Below are 21,101 nucleotides of genomic sequence, written 5' to 3'. Positions count from 1 at the left end.
TCAGGTATTGGCAGTGTAGCAACAGCAGGAGCCAAGAAGATGCAAAGCAGCTATAATTTTCTTCTGACAGTGTACCAACAGACTTGCACTGTTTGGCTTAATGTGACGTGCAAACAAGACCAATGACATTATGCTGCATCTGCCAAATCCAAATTTAAAAAGAACATGTTGCTAGTATATGACTCCAAATAAGATCAGAACCATAAAGATACTGATCTTCACTGCTGTAAAGACAACTTTCCCTTAGCTGAAAGAGAACATAACCACAAGTGATTACTGTATTCCACTCTGCAACCATTTTGGATAATTATTAATGAAATTAAGAGAATTATAAGCTACAATATACTTTTAAAGATCTTTTGGAAATAAGAGTGTTACACTGATATTTATGTTCACAATTTTTTTTTCTTTTAATCCAAACACATAATCCCGTATTAAGCAAAATCTATTGTAATTTATTTGTTTAAAGCCTTTTCCTGAATTTCACGTAAATGGAACTTGTGTTCTTTGGTATCTAAAAAAGAACCTCAATACCACCGCCTGAGCCCTTTTTATCTAAACTAAAAAGCAATGTATTTTTTTTAAAAAATAAAAAATAAATATACAAGTTTAGGGAAAATAAAACCAACTATGTTTTTCAGCTATTGGATATTATCCAAAACTTACCAAAAATAAAACAAAATTCCCATTAAAGAGTAAACTTGCATTAACTTCAATCACCCATGAGGCCCCCTTCTAACATGGCAAGTGCATAGGCCTCTAGCCAGGTCAGTAAGCCAAAAGCAGCAAACGGTTGGCTTGTGCCCTACCAAAAGACCCTGAGTAAATAAGCCAGGGCACCCTTCCCTCTCTCTCAATAGAGTATGACATATGCTTTGTAGCTTTGTTTAGTTGAGACTGACAGCAGGTCACTTGTCATTAGAAAAATGTTTTTACTGCAGCAATCACTTAGAAATAGAAGTAGATAAAAAGCATATGGGAAATAAACCCTTCCAGATGCAACCATTTGTCAAGGTAGAAGAGGTCAGTCCTTTTGGCTACTGTACCAACCTGGAGAGTGCCTCCTTTCCCATCATAGGAGCCAACTCCTAGGGGACGAGGTCCCTTCAGCTCCCCCCCCCCCAAAAAAAAAATATTTGAGGGGGTCGGGCCCCTCCAAGGTTGATGGGCATTGCCATTCAAATGATGTGTGCGTGCCCCATCATGTGATCAATTATGTGAGGTGGGGCTTACCTGCCCCCCCCCCTACATTTTATTCAAGTTGGCATTCCCGGCTTCCCATTAAGCCAAATTACTGACCAATGCTTATTGAGGAGTAACCCACAGCACTGCATCCGGATTATGAATGAGACTTGGCGCATCTGGACAAAGATCTGCTTGTGTCCTTCATAACTCTGGGCAAATTTAATAAAATCAATTTATGTTATGCACGTACTGAACATAACTGTGGATAACACTTACATTGTTCTTCACAGTAAAAAAGGTAAAGGTACCCCTGCCCGTACGGGCCAGTCTTGACAGACTCTGGGGTTGTGTGCCCATCTCACTTAAGAGGCCAGGGGCCAGCGCTGTCCGGAGACACTTCCGGGTCACGTGGCCAGCGTGACATCGCTGCTCTGGCGAGCCAGAGCCGCACACGGAAACGCCGTTTACCTTCCCGCTGGTAAGCGGTCCCTATTTATCTACTTGCACCCGGAGGTGCTTTCGAACTGCTAGGTTGGCAGGCGCTGGGACCGAGCAGCGGGAGCGCACCCCGCCGCAGGGATTCGAACCGCCGACCTTTCGATCGGCAAGTCCTAGGCGCTGAGATGGCAGGGGCGGGGTGAGCCATTATGAAGTTTCTCAGAGATATTTGATAAAAGTTGGGACAAGTGCAACTATGGGGAATCACCCGTGTTTTCTTGTGAAGCAGCAACTTCAGAGTATTCTGGCTAAAACCTGTGTTCCAGCCAGGCTTTTGTCCTGTCTTCAGGATTCACTTTCAGAACCGGATTTATTAAGGTGCCAAATGGGACTGAGGACAACAATGTTCTTAATGCCTCGCTTCCTTCAAGTGTGTCAGTACTGCTGCTACACCCACAAATGTATTCTGCTTTGGTATAATAAAAAACAACAACCCTAAACCTTAAAAAGTGTCCGTGTTTTGGTTTTGTTTCCAATAGATAAGGAGGAGCACAAAGAATAAAAAAGTTGTTGGAGCCCAAACTGCTGTTACTGAAGGCTAGGTGAGTCAGGACTCCCCCACAACCCTCCGCCAAAAAAATGCAGGGAAAGGAAGAGATCAAGAGCTCACACTGTAATCAAGATGTTGGCTGCAACCCAATATGTATGGGGTATTGTAGCTTTGAGTTAGTGTGCTGGGCACTTCTACTACAGCTGGCAAAGGGCTTGTGCACAAAAGACTGCATTAGTCAACTGAAGCCATTATCTGTGACGTCATGTGCATGCACACATTTATGGCAGAAGTCTTTTGTACAGCAGATCAGCCAGCTTCACTTAGAAGGTGGGATATGCTGCTTAATGAATTGCTTAGCAGCATGATACACTGTCTTCCTTTGATACTGCTTACAAGCATCCTTGATCAATGAAAGGAAATGATAAAAACCAGTGGACACTGGGTGACTTGGTAATTACTGAAGCAAAATCAAATTCAAAAAAGCACATTTGGATGAGACAACCAGCTGCTTCCACTCAAATAAATGCAATATTCCCCACCCCACCACATAACATTCTTTAATCCTCTCAATTCCCATAGATCTTTCATATTTGATTGACTGCTTTGAAGAACATGGAAACAGCAATTAAATTTAACATCAGCAAGAAAAGAAAAGAAATCTAATGGTAATTTTGGAATGTGTAAACAATGCCCATTCCAAAGCAATGTTTTCTTTTACATTTTACATCTTTTATTATGTTTGGGGCTGGCTGTTCCTACTCAGAGCCATTACTGCTGGGAGTTATGCACACAGCAGAATTCTCTGTGAACATTCAGAGTTGCACCAAAGAATGTGAACAACCAATCTTGCACAAATCTTGCTTCTATCCCTCTTTCAAGCTGAGATACTCACAAGCTGAAAATGCATTCTCCTGCCCTCTGACGTTGCAAGGGATTCCAGTCTAGCCATGGACTGATGACTAACTCTGCATTCTCTTTCTAGTGGTTATGTACTGTATATTTGCAGAGACTTCTTATGAGCCAGCTGTGCTTTCAGGCTCAACCATGCGACTCCACAAATGTAAATAGAGAGAGAATTTGGATTTGCCTTTGGAGATACAATTAAACTGCACTTTCATATGAACAGAAAGGAACTAAACAGAACCAGTTTGGGATTCTGCTACACGGTTGTACTGATCTGAAGAGGACTAGGAAATAGATCCAGCTATGTATGTACCTGGTGGCTGTAATGAACACAGTCAATCAGAGAGAGGAAAACTAGGCACTAAGACCTGCAATTTGTTTTTGATGCAACTGAAAAATGCACTCGGCATCTTCTGATTCAAGGCAATCAGACCCACAGCATAGATAGGAAGCAGCAATCTCTGCTGTATGTGATAACCACTTGTAGACAGAAGGAAGGGACAGCAACAGCTAAGGTTGTGGACAAGGAGCATAGTAGCCTGAAATGGAAGGGACAACCCAAATTCTAGTTCATTAAAAAGGGAGCAACATCCCACAAATCAGCTGACCAGTGGGACACACCACTCTCTTTAAACTATTCTACCCAAAGCCCGGAGGGAGTTTCAGAGGAGGGTAGGAAAAACTATGTCTATGAAGCAAATTCACAGATCTCTGTGGACAGGAAGAGGGCTGGATGGGCTCCAGGAATTTTGCCAGGGATTGCCACAGCCCGCTCATTGGCGGTGCATTCTATTTCCAGGCCTTCTTGCATACTCTTCAATTTTTGCACGTATTTCTCAAGTTAAGCAATTGTTTAACTGGTTTTTATTATGTATCCAAGTTGCTATTTCTAAATGTTTTCTGCATGCAGTAAACAAACCTTTAGAAACATAGGTTTTGGTTGTGTGTGTTTTTAAAAACGCAAGATTCTGGAATGCCTAAACCTATATGCTGGCAATCTAGCACTTTAAAGCTGTCCAACTGGAAGATGTTCACTTGAACAATGATGGTTCCGGCAATGCTGCCAAATCCACAATCTACAGAGGCCTCTAATTCACAAAAATGAAGCTCCTTCGGGTTGAAATGTTTATGTGATATTTATTGCTCATGTTCCCATGCCACATGTTCGGGAACAAATGTTACTGAGCCTTGATTGAGAGCTCTATAAAACTTTGGTTTCATGGGAAATCACAATGTCTCCTTTGGCTTCAAGTTGATTCCATTCTTCTATTTAGCTATAGTGAGTTTTCATCCATTATTTCCTCAACTTTCCCCCCAAATGTGGAGGACATGTTTGCTATTAACTCCTTAGACTTTGTGCCAGGTAGAAACAGCCACCGGGAAGTAAGGAGGAGGGGAACTGAAACCAAATGAGCTTTTGACCTTTTAAACAACAGGCCACAGCTGAACAACGTTAGGTGCGAAAAGGCACTGTGTGGGAGAAGACCTGAAGACTGAAAAGGAAAGTCTGACCAAGGCCATAATGGAATGTGGTGTCAAAGGAAGCCAATGAGGCTCTTTATCTCTGCAGTGGTTCAAAATAATCTACATTATCTTTCCTGGTTAAGCTTCCTGCAGTGCTGATTATTGTCAAGGCAGGGAAGGGGGAGATGCTGGGATCAAGGCTGTACTCCAGTATAAGAGTTCAAAAGCCCAATGGTCACAATTAGCAGAATCCTAAGTAATAGGAGCAGGGACATGGGTGGCACTGTGGTCTAAACCACAGAGCCTAGGGCTTGCCAATGGGAAGGTCGGTGGTTCAAATCCCCGTGACGGGGGGAGCTCCCGTTGTTCGGTCCCTGCTCCTGCCAACCTAGCAGTTCGAAAGCACGTCAAAGTGCAAGTAGATAAACAGGTACTGCTCCGGGGGGAAGGTAAACGGCATTTCCGTGCGCTGCTCTGGTTTCACCAGAAGTGGCTTAGTCATGCTGGCCACATGACCTGGAAAAGCTGTCTGTGGACAAACACCGGCTTCCTCGGCCAGTAAAGCAAGATGAGCGCTGCAACCCCAGAGTCGTTCGCGACTTGACTTAACTGTCAGGGGTCCTTTACCTTTACCTTTTTAAGTAATAAGAGTAGAAATAAGAGATTACACTGGCAATCACAGGCCTTCCAAATATACATCTGGCCAGTTATTGCTCTGCTGGTTGGCTCAGAATGGTACCCAGCACCATCTCTTCCCAGCTGTTTCACATACTGCATGTTTGGACATAGACACACATACCTAACTTCTTAGAAGGGAAGTGGCAAAAATGAGAAGTTGTATTGGTGCCAAGGACAGGGACCCAGAGTAAAACAATAACTTTAGTCATCTCAGGAGGGTGGACCAAGGGAAAGGAAAGACTAGGTGAAGTCTGGAAATTATTTTGAAGTCAGCAACTGGTGGGCAATGAGGACTCTGTGGATCGACTACTACTCTTGACTGCCCTTCAAATGCAACTTCCTATTCTGGGCCGAGGAGGAAAGGTATCTGGCTATAGATATATAAGAGGAGCATCCAACAAGCATGTGCATGTAAGAAAGGATAACAGTCTGAAGGTACCAGGGCTTTTAACTGCAATGGACTGGGGGGGGGGGATGAATGCTGGTAGAAGACCATGCATGATGGCTGAGATACCTGCCATACAAGTGTGTTCTGAGAGATATCCTACTGGAATAATACGTTAACTATGGAGACAGTCATGGAGGTGCCTACAAAAAGCAAAGTGCTACAAGTAAAAGCAAGACTAATAAATCATTTGTTTTGAGAAGTCCACCAAACATTGATACTTACGGTGGTGTGACGCCTTTTGGAAGTCCTAGTGCGTTGACAGAGATGGGAGGTGGCTGGGATGGCAGCATGGAGCTGAGGAAGGCGGCTGGGGACTGGCCGGAGTTTGAAAACCTTGATGTTGGAGAAAGGCTGCCAGAGGGTGAAGGGACAGAAGTCGGGAGAGGAGGTGGCGGAGGTGGTGGCAGTGGAAAGAAATCGGCGGCTGGAAAAGATGATGTTGGACTGAAAACTGGTGGAGGTGGAGGCGGTGGAGAAGGAGACCACGGGTACTCCCCTTCCGGAGCAAATGGCTGAGAGAAAGAGGGAGCAGATGTTCTGCCAAATTGTTTCTGAGAAGCTGTTGGAGACATGGGAGATGGAAGGCTTGATGTTGAAGATCCAGAGGAAGGAGTCACGTAGCTGGAAGCAGGGCTGATGTTCTGCGCAGCAATGAACTGCTTAGGACGGGCATAGTTGAAGGAGCCGGATGACTGCATGGCGGGAGCAGAATGGGAGTTCAGAACGCTCATTTGCCCAGGAGAAGTGGCAGAGTGACTTGACTCGAGTTCTTGGAATGAAGGTGGAGGGGGGAAAGTTGGAGACAAGGGCAGAGTCTGATGGAAACCAGCTTGCTGCTGAGGGCACCACTGGGCAGATTCTTTTTCCAGTCGGATTTGGTTTTGCAGCTGCTGAAGCCTTAGAGGGTCCCTGTATTTAAAAACAGGAGAAAACAAATTTAATTTTGTGTTGTGTTGTGAACAATGCCAACAACAAAAAGAGAAATGCCAGTTTGGTCCTATGTGGATAAACATTCTTGACCTACATTCCCTGTTAGCAGATGAGAAGTGGGGCATGGGAATCCCAGCTTATACCCTGCCATGTGTAAATTCTTTGCCTCCTTTCTTGATTATAGGCTGCACCTGCACCAAGCTAGACAGAATTACCACTGTTACAAGGATTTGAAGCTGTTTTTCCCCAAATCCTCATGGAAAGGTACCTTGCATAGTGATAACCATGGTTAAGGTGAGCATAGATGCTTTAACCATGGTGAAGACCTGGCAGCAATGGCAGAAACAGAGAGAATCTGCAAATGGAAGTGGACATGGGGGAAGATACAGACAATTTCCCCTCTCGTAACCATTACAGCTGTACCACACCCTTATCTGCGTGTGAACCAGCCCTTTTAAATAATGCCCTCCCCGAAGTTAGCAGTACAAATGATACAAACCAAAACTAAGGAATGCTTAAATATAAATGCACAATAAACAAACAAACACACCTATGTACCAGATTAGCTGAGACAATAATCTCATTCCAGGAAATATTGTTCTCAGTTTCCTTATGATGAAAAAAAGATTTGCTACCTTGCAAAAATTCATTGTGAGTGCCAAAAATAATATTGCTATCACAAAACAATGAAACACATGACAGAATGCAGCAACATCACCAGCTCTTTATATACGGCTGCGATCCTATGCGCACTGACTTGGGAGTTGGTCCCACAAACAGAGCTGGCTTTACAGTCCAATCCTACTCATGCTTACTAAGTTCACAGAAGCTTAACCTGCAAACCAACCAATCATTAGTCTGCTTGTAAGTCATAAAAGGGGCTGATGGACTCAGTACCTCTTCCACTCGCCCTGCTATATTTCCATGTTGCAGGTACAGGAAAGGGCCTTGACCAGCATAGAAACATGGGCTGATGGAGGGCGAAAGGAATGCTCCACCCCACCTCCCACTATGCACTCCCTTCCCTGGATGCAGTTCCTTTCCACCTCTAGCAACCATGCAAGGGCTTAAACACAAGGCTGTGCAAAAAAAGCCCACCCCAAACTCTTTAACTTGTATTTAATTATTTCCCACACATCTATATTGGACTCTCCAGGGCTTAAACAAGAGAAGATTTCCTATCTCCCTTGAAGTTGGCACATTTGGTGTATGCCTGCTTCCTGTGTAACCTGCCCCAGGCTCATAGCAAGGGTGGAACAAGTAGGACTGCACCACCACCAGGGGTGCTTTACTTCACCTAAACTTTAAAATAGGGTTCCCCCCCAAAAGGAGCCTTGAAGAGTAAGAGCTTGGTTTACAATAAGAACATGAATGGCTTAAACAACAGTTTCAGGCAGGATGGGGTAGGAGGTTATTGTTGGATTTGAGCGAAAGGAAGAAGCCATGGGAGCTACAGAGCCTGGTGTGTGTGTGTGTGTGTGTGTGTGTGTGCGCGCGTGTGTGTTTATAGTGGAACTTCTAAATATTTGTGCATGGGACAGCGGCCAGCCACTGTGCCACATAATGCACGCAAACTATTTTAGCAAGTATTATATGCAAGATCACACCCATGCACTCAAAGGGCTACAGCTGCTCTACTGTAGCAATGCTACATTCTCAACGAAACCTCAATCCAAGCAAATATCAGCTTTATCCTTGTGTGGTCTTTATTGGAAGATTCATCCGTCTTGTTTACATGCTGTCTATCACAGCTAGAAAGCCACGAATAGTCCTAAATTTTCCAGATGCTGTTCTTTTTCTTTTTCTTTTAATATTATTATGTGTGCACACCTTTTTCTCTTTTGGTATATCTGCCCTATAAATATTTATATCGTAGCTGACAACTTTAAAATCTTGGCCTGGATATTGCTCTGCAAGTGAAGTCTCATATATTATGTAGTCTGACTATTGTAGCCTAGCAGATGCGCAAAAGCAGTAGTCATCTAGTAGCTGATTCTGAAGAGAATATTCTTCCCACACACATGGCAAATGTTACGTAAATACAAAGGCTTCCAACCTAAAACATGCAGTTAGGGTGAGGTTAGGTCTGTCACAATTAACGGCGAGGAGAAGGGCTGCAGCTGAGTGGTAGAGCTCTGGCATTTCCACTCAGGGCGAGGAAAGACACCCTGACTGTACTCTGGGGAGCCCCTGCCAGTTAGTGTAGAAGAGGGATGGAGGTCCTAGGCCTGCCAATTGGGCCTATGCAGCCATTTTGTCTAGCCACGCCCTCCTGTCACTCACTTGTCATTAGGTGCAGATCATGGCCATGGCTGTTTAACTTTGGTGGCGAATATAGAAGCCCAGCTTGGATTGGTTCCACTCAGCAGATCCCAATCAGAGCTCCTGAGTGGCACTGACCCCTGTTGCAAGCTTAAGAGTGTGATCCCAAGTATTCCTTGACAGCATGGCCTACGTTAAGCTGTTTAAATGCAGCATCGAATGCAAGTCTTGCTGGCTTCTGGTGGGCACAGCTCCACCTGACATCCACCCACCTGTCAAAAACAGAGATCTGTGGACGTGTAAAAAAGCTTAAAAAAAGGTAAATTACACCTGGGCGGTTAAGTCCAGTCAAAGGTGACTATGGGGTTGTGGTGCTCATCTTGCTTTCAGGCCGAGGGAGCTGGCGTTTGTCCACAGACAGCATTTCCAGGTCATGTGGCCAGCATGACTAAAACCACTTCTGGCACAACGGAACACAGTGACAGAAACCAGAGCGCACGGAAACACCGTTTACCTTCCCACCACAGCGGTACCTATTTAACTACTTGCACTGGTGTGCTTTCAAACTGCTAGGTTGGCAGGAGCTGGGACAGAGCAATGGGAACTCACCCTGCCATGGGGATTTGAACCGCCAACCTTCTGATTGGCAAAGCCCAGGAGGCTCAGTGGTTTGGACCACAGCACCATCACCTTGGGATCCGGCCTGCCTGACCAAGATGGTCTCCCACCCCTTGTGTAGACAATACTAAGCTAGATGGGCCAGTGGCCTGACATGCTATAAGGCAGTTTCTATATCCCGAACATCAGACAGGGATGGGGAGCCTATGGTCCTGCAGCTGTAACTGGACTACAATTCCCATCGCCCTGGGTGATGGGCCACCGTGGCAATGTTGCTTCGGATTAATGGGAGTCAGGAGTGAAGCAACATCTCTGCCATTCCTTAAGGGTAACATCCTCTCTTACAATAGAAAAATTCTTCAGGGAGGACGCACTGGAAGTAATTTACAAGTGGGGCACAAGCCACGGGACTGAACTGAAATGACAAGCTCCAGCACGGCTCCTGTTTATATCAGTTGGGATTTATGTGTCATCAAATCTGTTTGGCTGGCTGACAGTGGTACTGTAATTAAGCAGAATTAAGAACATTTTTTTGTTGTCCTTTCCCTTCTAAAGCACTTTCATTGGATTACAAGGATGTCATGCAGTTGATTTATGAAACCAGTTGTGCAAGGCTTGTCTTTAATGGTAGGAAACTGAAAATGCTTGCTTCCTTTAGGCCCGCTACATTGAGAAGTAGAAGTTGTGAGTATTCCACTTCTAATAAGTGTTGCAGATTATCAACCGACTGAATAGCAATGTTTATCTACCACTCACCAGAAGAATCTAATATGCATTCGTCAGTGCCATCTGCACTGGAAGCTGGGTATGGCACAAAGCTGCTGAGCCCAAACATGGAGGTTTCTCAGGTTTTAATTTGCAATGTAGCAAAACTGTACACACCTGGAAATTCTGCAGATTGAATACTGCAAATATGGCCTGTGGTGTGAGCCAATTGTGTCCTTAGGGGGGGGCAAGGGTCATAGGGATCCCAAGACAACTCTCTAGGGTGGGAAACCTTTTTGGCTCCACAGGCCACATGTGACAGATGCAAACCTCTTTGCGGTGAGACAGTTGCTGAAATGAAGCAGGGTGGACTTGCCTTGCTGCCTGCTATGTTCTTTGAAAATACAGTCAAACTGAGCTGGTTTGGCTGCACCAGGGAGTTTTATCTCTGGGATCCAAGGCGTTCTGCAGTTCTTCTCCTTTCTCCATCTCCCCTGTCTCTGGCTGCCTGGTCTCTTCCTCCCGCCTCCCCTCTTCCACCACCGGCAGCTGACTCACGAGGAGCACAGCACCCCACCAGTCACTGGTCCCCCTGGATCATCTTCCACTGCACCTGCTTCCTCCGCTTACACATCCCTCCACTCCTTGGCTCCTGCCCATCCCTAACACCTGTGGTTTGCAAATGAGCTCTGAACCTACATGTAAATCAGCAAAGTACAGGTGGCCCAACCAGCATCAAACCATTGCTTGATATCCTAGTTTGTCCACCCCTCACACACCACGCTGACATTGGTTCAAGCCTAAGAAGAAATGATTGTTTGGGCTTTGCAAGCCGATAATATGTGAACGTGATGCCTAAATGCAGCTGCAGTTAGCATAGTTGTAATGCTAAACCACAGTTAAATGAGACCAGGGAAGAAAGCAAAGGAATTCAAACCAAGGAGAGGGGGGCAGGAGATATGCCTGTTCCTGGCCTATGTAAAGACCACTGAGATGCTTCTTCACATCTGGAGTATGCGGAAGGGCTAAGGAATGGGAATCACGCAATTCCTGCACATGCATAATACAGAACAGCCCCGTTAACCTGACATTTACTGTCAAATGAGGCAGAGGGGATAACAGCACAGGAAAGGAAGCAGAGTCAAGGCAACCAGCCATAAGCAACGCATTGCAGTCCCGGTTTGAGGGTGGTTCTATTTTGAGTTATCTGCGTTGACCATGTGGCCTGAGCTGTAGAAAAAAACTGCTCGACAGAGGGCCTGAAAAACATAATGTCAGAGTTACAAGAAGCTGGGGAGGAAAAGAGCAGTGCACAATTCAAGCTGGAGGCTTCTGTTTGGGGAAAGAAGCAGGCTGTAAATCAAAAGAGTGGAGAAAGGGCTCTTCACAAACCTCTTCCTTGGAAAGGAAAACAGCAAGCTGCACCACAATCTGTCAATACAATGTCTCTGTATTTACTGTGCATATTCCTTCAAATCGTGGAACACCAGTGCATTATGTTGACTCATTCATGCATACCAGTAGCCATCAACTGTACACAAGGCAAGCTTTGAATATACAAAATCATTCTAGGCGGGCACTTTGCTGAGGCTTAGTTAAAGAGATCACTTACATGATTAATGCTCCAAGATAAGTGATGTTACACAACTTCCAGAATTCACATTTGGCAAGGCCTACAAGAATGCAGTTTTGCTATCACTCTCCCAGAAGAGTGAGTGATTCAAAGAATGCAATGTGCTGCATTCTGGAAAAGTCTGTCCTTGGTATCCTGTACATGTTTGTTCATCTTTATTCCAGTGAAACATCCAAAATAGCTTGTACCACTATGCATTTTGCTGCAGAATAATGACTGAAGTTGACTCAACTTTCTTCTTTTAGAAAAGTTCTGCTGCATTCATTCTAGAGATTTTTAAAAATAAAAATCAAGACTCATTCATATTGATGAAGCACTTCTGCCCCAAACTGAATTTTGTGGCAGATCTGAGATTACTTTATGGTGAATTTATCCACAGAACCTATAGAATGAATTATTATGACATGCTTCTAATGGCCCTGGAAACATTCTAATACTCAGCATGACATCACAGAAAGACTTCACTCATCCAGCCTTGTAAAACAAACAAGCAAACAAGCCAACAAACCAGTGAGTTCCCAAAAGCCTTTTGGAATAAAACAATAATTCATCAACCAACAATTTGCTGCCCTTTCATGACACCAAAAATCAGTTGCCTTAGGCTGCCACCTCACTCTGCCTAATGCTAGGGCCAGGCCTTTCCAAGTGACATAGGCTCTAACACAGAGCCAAGCTCCCTGATTTCAATGTTTCCAAGCTTGCCTTGTCCTGTGCTGGACTATAGCCATACGACAGAGTTCATCAAATACGTTCTGAAAAGGAAACTTATTTTTAGGAAAGACAAAAAGACATTCCAACTGTATTAACGGAAGCCTGTTTTAGGATATACTCATCTATTTCTGCTTTTACCAACTTTCCTGCCTTATCAACATGAAACCCGGCATTTCCCAATTTTATTTTGTTATCTGCCAAATAGGCCTCAAGCTAAAGTTTGTCCTGAGGAAACCAGAAGCAGTGATAAGACTAGTACTTGGTGAGAACGTGCGATGTCTCTCAGCAATTCTTCCATTTACAGGAAGCATTTTTCATATTACTATAATATTTTTTTTCAAAAACATGCACCCATTAAGATAGCCAAGGATGGCTAAAGAAAAGAAAATGCTCAGTAAGTCAAAGACACAACTCAGCTATAATAAATGCCTAAATTCAAAAATTTTATCAAATTAAACAAATGCCAACACAGCTCATGGCTCCTTCAACAGTTGGGACAGGAGAGAAGAATTAAGTACGGTCATTTTTCTACTACTGATGTACTGCAATGGAAGAAACTGCACCTAATAACATCTTCCCTATAACACAAAATGTCTAAAGACAATGGATTCCATGTCCTTTAGGAAACATTCAAGATCACAAAAAGAAGACCTCAAACCCAGTAGCCTTCTTCAGCAAGTTTCAAAGGTGATTATGGGGTGCAGCGCTCATCTTGCTTAAGGCTGAAGGAGCTGGCGTTTGTCCACAGACAGCTTTCCGGGTGTGTGTGGCCAGCACAACTTCTGTCACAATGGGACACTGTGACGAGCGCCGGAGCGCACGGAAATGCTATTTACTTTCCTGCCGCAGTGGTACCTATTTATCTACTTGCACTGGTATGCTTTCGAACTGCTACGTTGGCAGAAGCTGGGACAGAGGAAACTGCCGACCTTCCAATCAGCAAGCGCAAGAGGCTCAGTGGTTTAGACCACAGCCTCACAACAACCCTGTGAAATAAGTTAGGGCTGAGAGTGTGTGAATGGCTCAGAGAATTTCACTGGCTAAGCAGGGATTTGAATCCTAGTCTCCCAGGTCCAAACATTCTAACCGCTACACCATACTGGCTCTAAACTCCTTCAGTGAGCAGATGGGGAATATAGTCTGCTTTGGTAACAAAAGCTTTCTTCAGGCATTCTGAACAGGGCTTAAGGAAACATGCAAGGAGGAGACAGCATACACAGACTTGCAAACTCTGCTCCTCCATCCTTTATACTGCTGCACTACACATGTTTAGTGACTGTCTGCAATGGGGAAGACTCCTGTACTTGAGGAGGCTCTCAGGTGTTTTGAAACTCTTATTTTCTAGCGTTTCAAAAGGCACTACAGCCTCCACAAGTACAGGGGACTTACTAGCTGTAGACGGTCACTGGGGAACATGGGGAGGGCAGTGGTTACAGAAATGGCGGAAGAGACCTAGTGCATTTGTGAACATACTTTCCTCCTTGCAGGTTTACTATTCAGAATGCCCCAAAAGGCTAAAATCAGTACCAGTTAAGCCATCCTACTCAACTTTCTCTCCTTATAAATATCTCAGCTCCTAGTTCAAGAAACATAGGTGGCAGTTATTCCAGATTAATTAATCCATAATTAAAATGCAACCTTTCTTTTTAAATTGACAAGCACCCCAACTACCCACCACCATTTTTAGATTTTAGCAGTTCTTCTGCCAGACAAACTTAAGGCAGGGGCTGAGCTAGGCAATCTTCATGTATATTTCAGACTTATGATCCTCAAAGATAAAATGATCCCCTGGATCCAATGTGGGCTACCTAAAATAATCCCTAAAAAGCAGTCTAATATTTGTGTGCCAGGAGAGATTCTGCCTTTTCTTTCTCAAACTCTTATTAAAGCACTGCCTAAGTACACCACTGGTTGCTTGGTGATACTGATGCTTTATGATGTCACTGTTGTCATAGAAACCAATTGTCCACACAAGTGAAAATCCCATCTGCCACTAGAAGAGCATGGGAAGCTAAGAGAGGAGGCAACACCTTGAGTCTGGCAGGATCAAAGCTGCTCAACTAAAACACCATCACCACCGCTCTATGGCCCTGGGGACAGCTCCACCCTAAAACAACAGATATGGCACATGAAATCGACTGGTTGCGCAGTCAGGCGGCCGTATGTAAAGTAAACCACTACTGCCCTGAAGGACAGAAAGACCAGGATCGCAAAATGATCTGTTTTGTTGATGTATCCAGCTTAAATATGAAGGACAAATGTCAGAGAGGAGGAGGATACAATCATCTTGACCTGGCGAGTTTGGAGGATAAAGAAGTTATTGTAATAAAAGACAACGAGCGAAACAATCCTAATAATACGGAAGGTGCGGTCTGCCTTTTCAAGCAGGGCTCCTCTGAGGAACTCAATGTTGTGAGCTGGCTGAGCAACGACCTTCAGAAATACGCAATTGGATTTCAGCACGCACTGAAACCTGCAAGTGGTTCTCGTAAAACTCAGCCCTACACCATCTCATCCGACAAACTGATTCCTACTACCCCTGGTCCAAGGGGCTCCTCAGACGAACCTTCATATGTCAATAAACTCTGCTCCCTGGTTGTTCAAAAAGCACGTCAGGAGATCAAGGATAAACTGGAATGTAGCGGCATGCGCCAGCCCTCTACTGCTGACCGTAAGGTTTCAACTCCGGCATCCCCTGATAGTTGTTCAGAAAAGCCGTGGTCCCTGGATTTGCATGCAAAAGACATTTTCGGCATGGCATTGAAGATGATACAGCAACACTTAGTGGAAAAAAACAGGGAAGCTGTCCGTGAGTCACATTCCACTACCCCAAGCTACACTCACAGGGAGTCCGCTAATTATGACCGGGCTGGAGCATGTCAAAGACCCATATCTACCCCAGTGGCAGGTGGGTTACAAGATCCTCACCATGAACCAAAGCCAGGTATATCAGGGATCCTTTTGTCACTCGTCCAAAAGGTCTTGCGCGATGCTGCTTCAAGTATCGAGGACAGCGTCTGCGATGGGCACCGGGCTTATAAGCCACCCCCCACTTCGTAAATCAGGCTCAGGAGGGAAAAGGCCTTATCAAAAACAGACTAATGGAAGACGGGATATGTATGGCAATATGGATCAGATAAGCAAACAATTTATTGACCAGTTGGTGTGATCTGTGATGAAGTTGAGTCCGTTCCTAGCCAAGGCAATCTGTGGTTCCAATTTAGTGACTGGTGACATCTCAAGAGAAGTGCAACTGTCACAATTGCTCATCATAAACCTCAGAAGGGCAAAAAAGAAGAAGACCTTTCTCCTGTGGGGGGAATCTGACAGGAGGCAACTGGGTCTAATCCATTCTGGGCACAATGGCTAACACACATAACCAGAAGGTCAATGTTTTATAGAGTAGAGAGTTCAAGGTTATGCCTCCTCCCGCACAGTTAATGGCTGCTTCTTAACTTGCTGCCGAAACTGAGGTCGACAAAATAAGAACGATGGAGAATTGTCTGGGAAGAGCTATAGCAAGGGGGATATATGGAAAGAGTTGCTGAGATACACACCGGAAAACAACAGAGGGATGCCACTGTGGGAAAGACAGACAACTGGCTCCTTGCTACCATGGCAGGAGCCAACTTGTCCCTCTCTTATTGCTTCAGCCCAGCCTAGGCACCTAACCCACTCTTCTTTGGAACAACAACTGCCACTATTATTTAAAAACAACAACACAACACCACCAACCAACAACAGCAGACACAGTGAATTCAACTGGTAGATAAAATTGTAGCTGGGCAAGATCATCAATTAAAAACATTGTAAAAAGTGAAAGCCGAAGGAGACTCTTTTGTTAATCCACTGGACAGGTCCCCCCCCCACACCAGGTGCTACTACACAGGTTCTCTGTGAGCTTAGAATGCTGCTTTAAGAAAGACAAGGTTCTCCAGCTGGAAGGTGCTATTCAAAACCAGGCAAATTAAACATGCTTTTGCTTAATTTGCTTTCTTAGCAATGACCATGAAATGCTTGTTTTGCAGAACTTGGATGCGGTTTTGGAAACAGGGCTTAACTTCTAGAGGAGTAAGATACAGGATAGGGAAAACGGGACATAGAGGGACAGACTAGGGACAAAACTCACCTTCATATCACAGGATCTTTTACTGCCTGCCTGATTTAACTTTCTCAACATATCCATTATTTATTGCTAAGAATGAGAATACATCTCATTCCCAAGATTTGGCAGGGCGGGGGAAAGCCACATCGTGGAGTGTGGTCATAGCCATGCATGCTAACTTCTAGACCAGTTGATCTTAAAAACTTTTTAATGGCTCAAGAGCATGAGCTTGTTCACAGAACACCTTCAAAGTGATCCCACCAAATGATCACAAAACACATCACCTTTTAACTCAGGTTGCATTTTGGGGTATTTTCCAAGACAGTAGATAGGGAAGACACCACCATTACTCTTATGTGTGAAACTCACGAGCTCCTGGTATCAGGTGGCAAGGCAATGGGAGGTTTCATCACTGAAATGGGGCTGGGAAGGTGCACAGACTCTTTAGGTAGTAGAGGGAAGCAGAATTGTGACTTTATGTGGCTACAGTGCAAAATCCAATTAGCACATTTCAGGAAGAGGCTGCTATGCGCCTCGTGGAGCCACCAGTGCCACACAAGTGCTGGAATAATCCCCATTCATCACTGCAGCTCCAAGATTGGGAGGAAAGCTGGAAACACCCAAGGGCATTCTCTCTCTCTCACACACACACACAATGGCAACAAGAACAATCGTGGTGACCAGCAGAGCATCTCCTTTAATGACGAAGAATGATAAGGTGGGTCATAAGAAACAGTTTTCAAAAGGTGTGAACCATTTATGAAAAGTCCTTTCAGGTTGCGCATTGCCGTCACTCCCTTGTGCAGAAAAAAAAAGTGCTCAAAAGTGCTTGTACTAGGTGAGCCACCTGTAACAGGAATGAGGACAAGCGCCAGTGGACTACAGAAACTGATGAAGAGCTACATTTTGATATGCAGACCCTGTTTCAGTTGTATGAGTGAATGTGGATGGTATTCTGAACAATTCTCATCTCTGTAGGTAGTAAAGGTCATAGGGAGGGTAACAAACGTGGAATGTAGCAGGCCCACAACTCACATAGGGTCTATGTTCCAGGGATTGCACCTAAAGCCAAAACTGCATATAGTCAAGACCCATTGGGTTCAATAGTGAGTGGGATTGCCAAAGTCATTTCCCCCAGAATCCTGCACCTTTCTCACCCCCTTTTAATTTTTTGGGTAAAGCTGAATGCACGTACGTTAAAAGCGTGCAAGTTGCATACTTACTGTACCCCCCTTTTTTTGGCTGTACATTGTGAGGTATCTTTGACACCCATTTTATTCAATGACATATTGCATCTGTTTTTTTAACCCAAACAAAAAGCAATCTATTTTATCACCCAATCCACAGATCTTTTTCTACTACAGCTATATCCAGGCACTATAATTGTTAATGTCATTATCCAAAGCTGCCCACAGTCTTAAGATTTAGCATTTATGGGTACTCCAAGTGCTGCTGTACAGGCTGATGGAAGTCATAGTCCAAAGCATTTGCAGGGCACTGGCCTAGGGAAGGCTGCATCATATAACCACAATACAGACTATAAAGGGACACATCAACAAGGCACAATTCAGCAATTTGAATCCCCACTGCCTAACCCATGCTTTAGCTCTCCCCATAGTATTTTGGGGAGTGGCTCATCACAAAAGCAGGTTCTTTTTTTAACTTCAGATAGGAATTTTCTGCTAAACAAGAAATGATTGCACATCATCTGTGTTTGTATGCCGTCCAGGAAATACTTCATATGTTAGCTATGTCAGCTGCTATAATCCTATAGGAGATATTTAGTTCTTTGGAACCTGGTAACAGAAATACTAAGGTTGGGATATTCTTAAATCTACTCTTTTGGTAACAATTTAATTTGGGATTTGAAATTAGCATGAACTCTACCAGAAGAGGGGAGAAATTAGCTTGTTTAGTATGCTTTATACTTAAAAGGAAATTGGTTGTTTCGACTCCTGGCTGACCTAAAGTATATTTGTCAGTATTTAGCAGCATGATCTGCTTCCCTCGTGAACTGCTTCAACTGAATGAGTGGAAAAAGTATCTACAGTACATCTTGACAGGGCTGCTGCATCTCGCTATCTCTAGGAATACCTCATATATGCTTGCCAACAGATCCATAATTCTGCTATACTTCTAAGATGCGACAGAAAGGCAGAATGATTTCGAATGGCCCCTTGTCAGTTGCAAAATATCTTTCTGCTTTTTGTGCGGGTCAGACACACAGCCATGTTGCCTAGACATCCCAAGGAGGATCATAGAACCATAGAACTGTAGAGTGGGAAGGGACCCTGAGAGCCATCTAGTCTAGCCCCTTGCAATTCTCTACTTTCTCAACACCTGCGTGCTACCAAATGGCCAGTGAAAGAAGGGTCCGAGACCTGTGCAACCCTTCCTTTCTCCCCAGCAAGAATGGGGCATCTGTGGCTCTCCAGATTATGCTGGGCTTCAACTCCCATCAATTTCCCCAGTCTGCATGGCCAGTTGTCAGGGAGTAAAGGAGCTGGATTCCAATAAAGTCTTGGAGGGCTACTAGTGTCCCATCTCTGTTCTAGACAACACAGATTCTAAAATTCTGTTCTAGCCTATTTCTTTGGGTCAGGCACTTCCCCTGCCCCTGCAAATGTAAAATTCTTGTTCAGAAAAAAGAAAAAAAGATGCAGTTGCGGAGAATGGAATGGGCGTACCAATAGACAAGGGATCAAACATATTGAGCTTTACATTCCCAGCAGAAGCCTCTTAAGCAGTCTCGCTATCCCTAAACATCATTTAGCCAGGATTCTCTTCAATATATACTTATGGGTGAACTGGGGATTCCAACCTGTTTCAGCAACTGCAAGACTAAGGACAGATGGAGATCTTCTACATTAATTCAAAAAGTAGCAATTTTGTGTATCCATTACAAAAAGAGAAAAGCACAGAATGCAAGGTTGTAAAGCTACTGTCATGAATCCCATGGAGATACATCATGGAAGGGATGGTTGGATTCTGAGGAAGAATGGGCAGAGCTCAGGGATTTGGAGATTGATGCCCATGGGAGGGTGGTAGGAGGATGGGGAAAGTGAAAAAGGCAACTCCAGAAGCCTCTGACCTTGGTGGGGGGGGGAGGAGTCTAGGGAATGGAGAGCGGGATCAGGGGAGGGACTAAGCAGGCTGGCAGAGGACTGTTCCACCATGGTGACACCCTGAGTCAGATACCTCCTGCTGTGAAGTGGGCCTGGTGCAACCCTCCTGTCAGTGAAGAGCTTCCACCTTTGCGGAAGGTGACAGAGTGAAACTGGATGCTTAACTGGCACAGAGACCATCTCCACCTCCAAGGACATGGAGACACCAGCAGCAGCATGAACAAGCCTCACAGAACCAACTCATTCAAAGGAGCACCTGTTTGCAGGCCATGTCCCAGGACATTGGCTGCTTGCCATGCTGTGTCCACCTCGCTCTTCAAAAGGAAAAAACAAAATAAAAAAATTCCTTCCAGTAGCACCTTAAAGACCAACTAAGTTAGTTCTTGGTATAAGCTTTCGTGTGCATGCACACTTCTTCAGATACACAGTGTGCATGCACACGAAAGCTCATACCAAGAACTAACTTAGTTGGTCTTTAAGGTGCTACTGGAAGGAATTTTTTTATTTTGTTTTGACTATGGCAGACCAACACGGCTACCTATCTGTAATTCAAAAGGAAAGTGAGAGAGGCATATCACTTGTTGGATCAATACAGTTTGCACTTTGCCATCTATCTATACCTCTGATGTACCTGATGCACCTTTTAAGCTGTGCATTTCCTATGTAACCATAGACTCACAGCATTGTAGAGTTGGAAGGGACCCTGAGGGTCATCCAGCCCAACCCTGTGCCAAGCAGGTTTATGCAGCAAAACCTTTGCACAGTGCTTGTCCTAGCCCTCGCTGCAAGACAAAGAACTCTTCACTCTTAGCTTGGTTTCTGCCAAACATTTAGAAAAAAAATCACTCCCCCCCACACCAGACAAACACGATCAATTAGCAGAAATGGTGAAGCCCACAGGTACTGGAATACCAAAATGAGGTGGAATCTGACCTCTTGGGTCATGCAGAAAGAAGGGGAGTCTGGGGTTGGAACGGCTCACACTTCCTCTAACAATTGCTCATAGTTCTGCAGGGAAACCTGCTTCACCCCTGGAAGCTCCTAGCACAAAGGTTTGCGTGTATTGACTTGAGCAGGTCTGAGAAATCACATTCCAAGTACTGAATCAGGACTGTCTTGCTTCACTGCTTGTCTTCTTCATTTCAGTTTATTGTGTGGGTGCATATCCTACCAACATCAGGTAACTGACACAATATATCCCATGTATTGTGCAAATGTCTGAAACAGTGTCCCCATACCACACTGCAAACCATCTTGGGAGATCTTGAAATAAAGCAACCCACGTAACTAAGTGAGCAACATATACATATCCCCCTAGTGCAGAGAACAAATGAATAACCTTT

The 21,101-nt window shown here is 44.5% G+C and overlaps 1 protein-coding gene across 6 annotated transcripts in view; it reads right to left on the bottom strand.

Moving 5' to 3' along the window:
- PALLD (palladin, cytoskeletal associated protein) overlaps positions 1-21,101 on the bottom strand; it is a 243,944-nt gene that overhangs the window by 32,788 nt on the left and 190,055 nt on the right. For 5 of the 6 annotated variants that reach the window (XM_079991341.1, XM_079991342.1, XM_079991343.1 and 2 more), the window contains one exon: positions 5,892-6,578. In XM_079991341.1, the coding sequence (XP_079847467.1) occupies positions 5,892-6,578 (687 nt within the window). Of the gene's footprint in view, positions 1-5,891; positions 6,579-11,796; positions 12,146-21,101 lie in introns of those variants that run through there. The other variant, XM_079991345.1, reaches the window with a different exon arrangement.

Source organism: Podarcis cretensis, assembly GCF_951804945.1.
Source record: "Podarcis cretensis genome assembly, chromosome: 9".
NCBI lineage: Eukaryota > Metazoa > Chordata > Lepidosauria > Squamata > Lacertidae > Podarcis > Podarcis cretensis.
The sequence above is the reverse complement of the archived record's forward strand: the minus strand, read 5'-3'. Positions and strand labels throughout refer to the sequence as shown.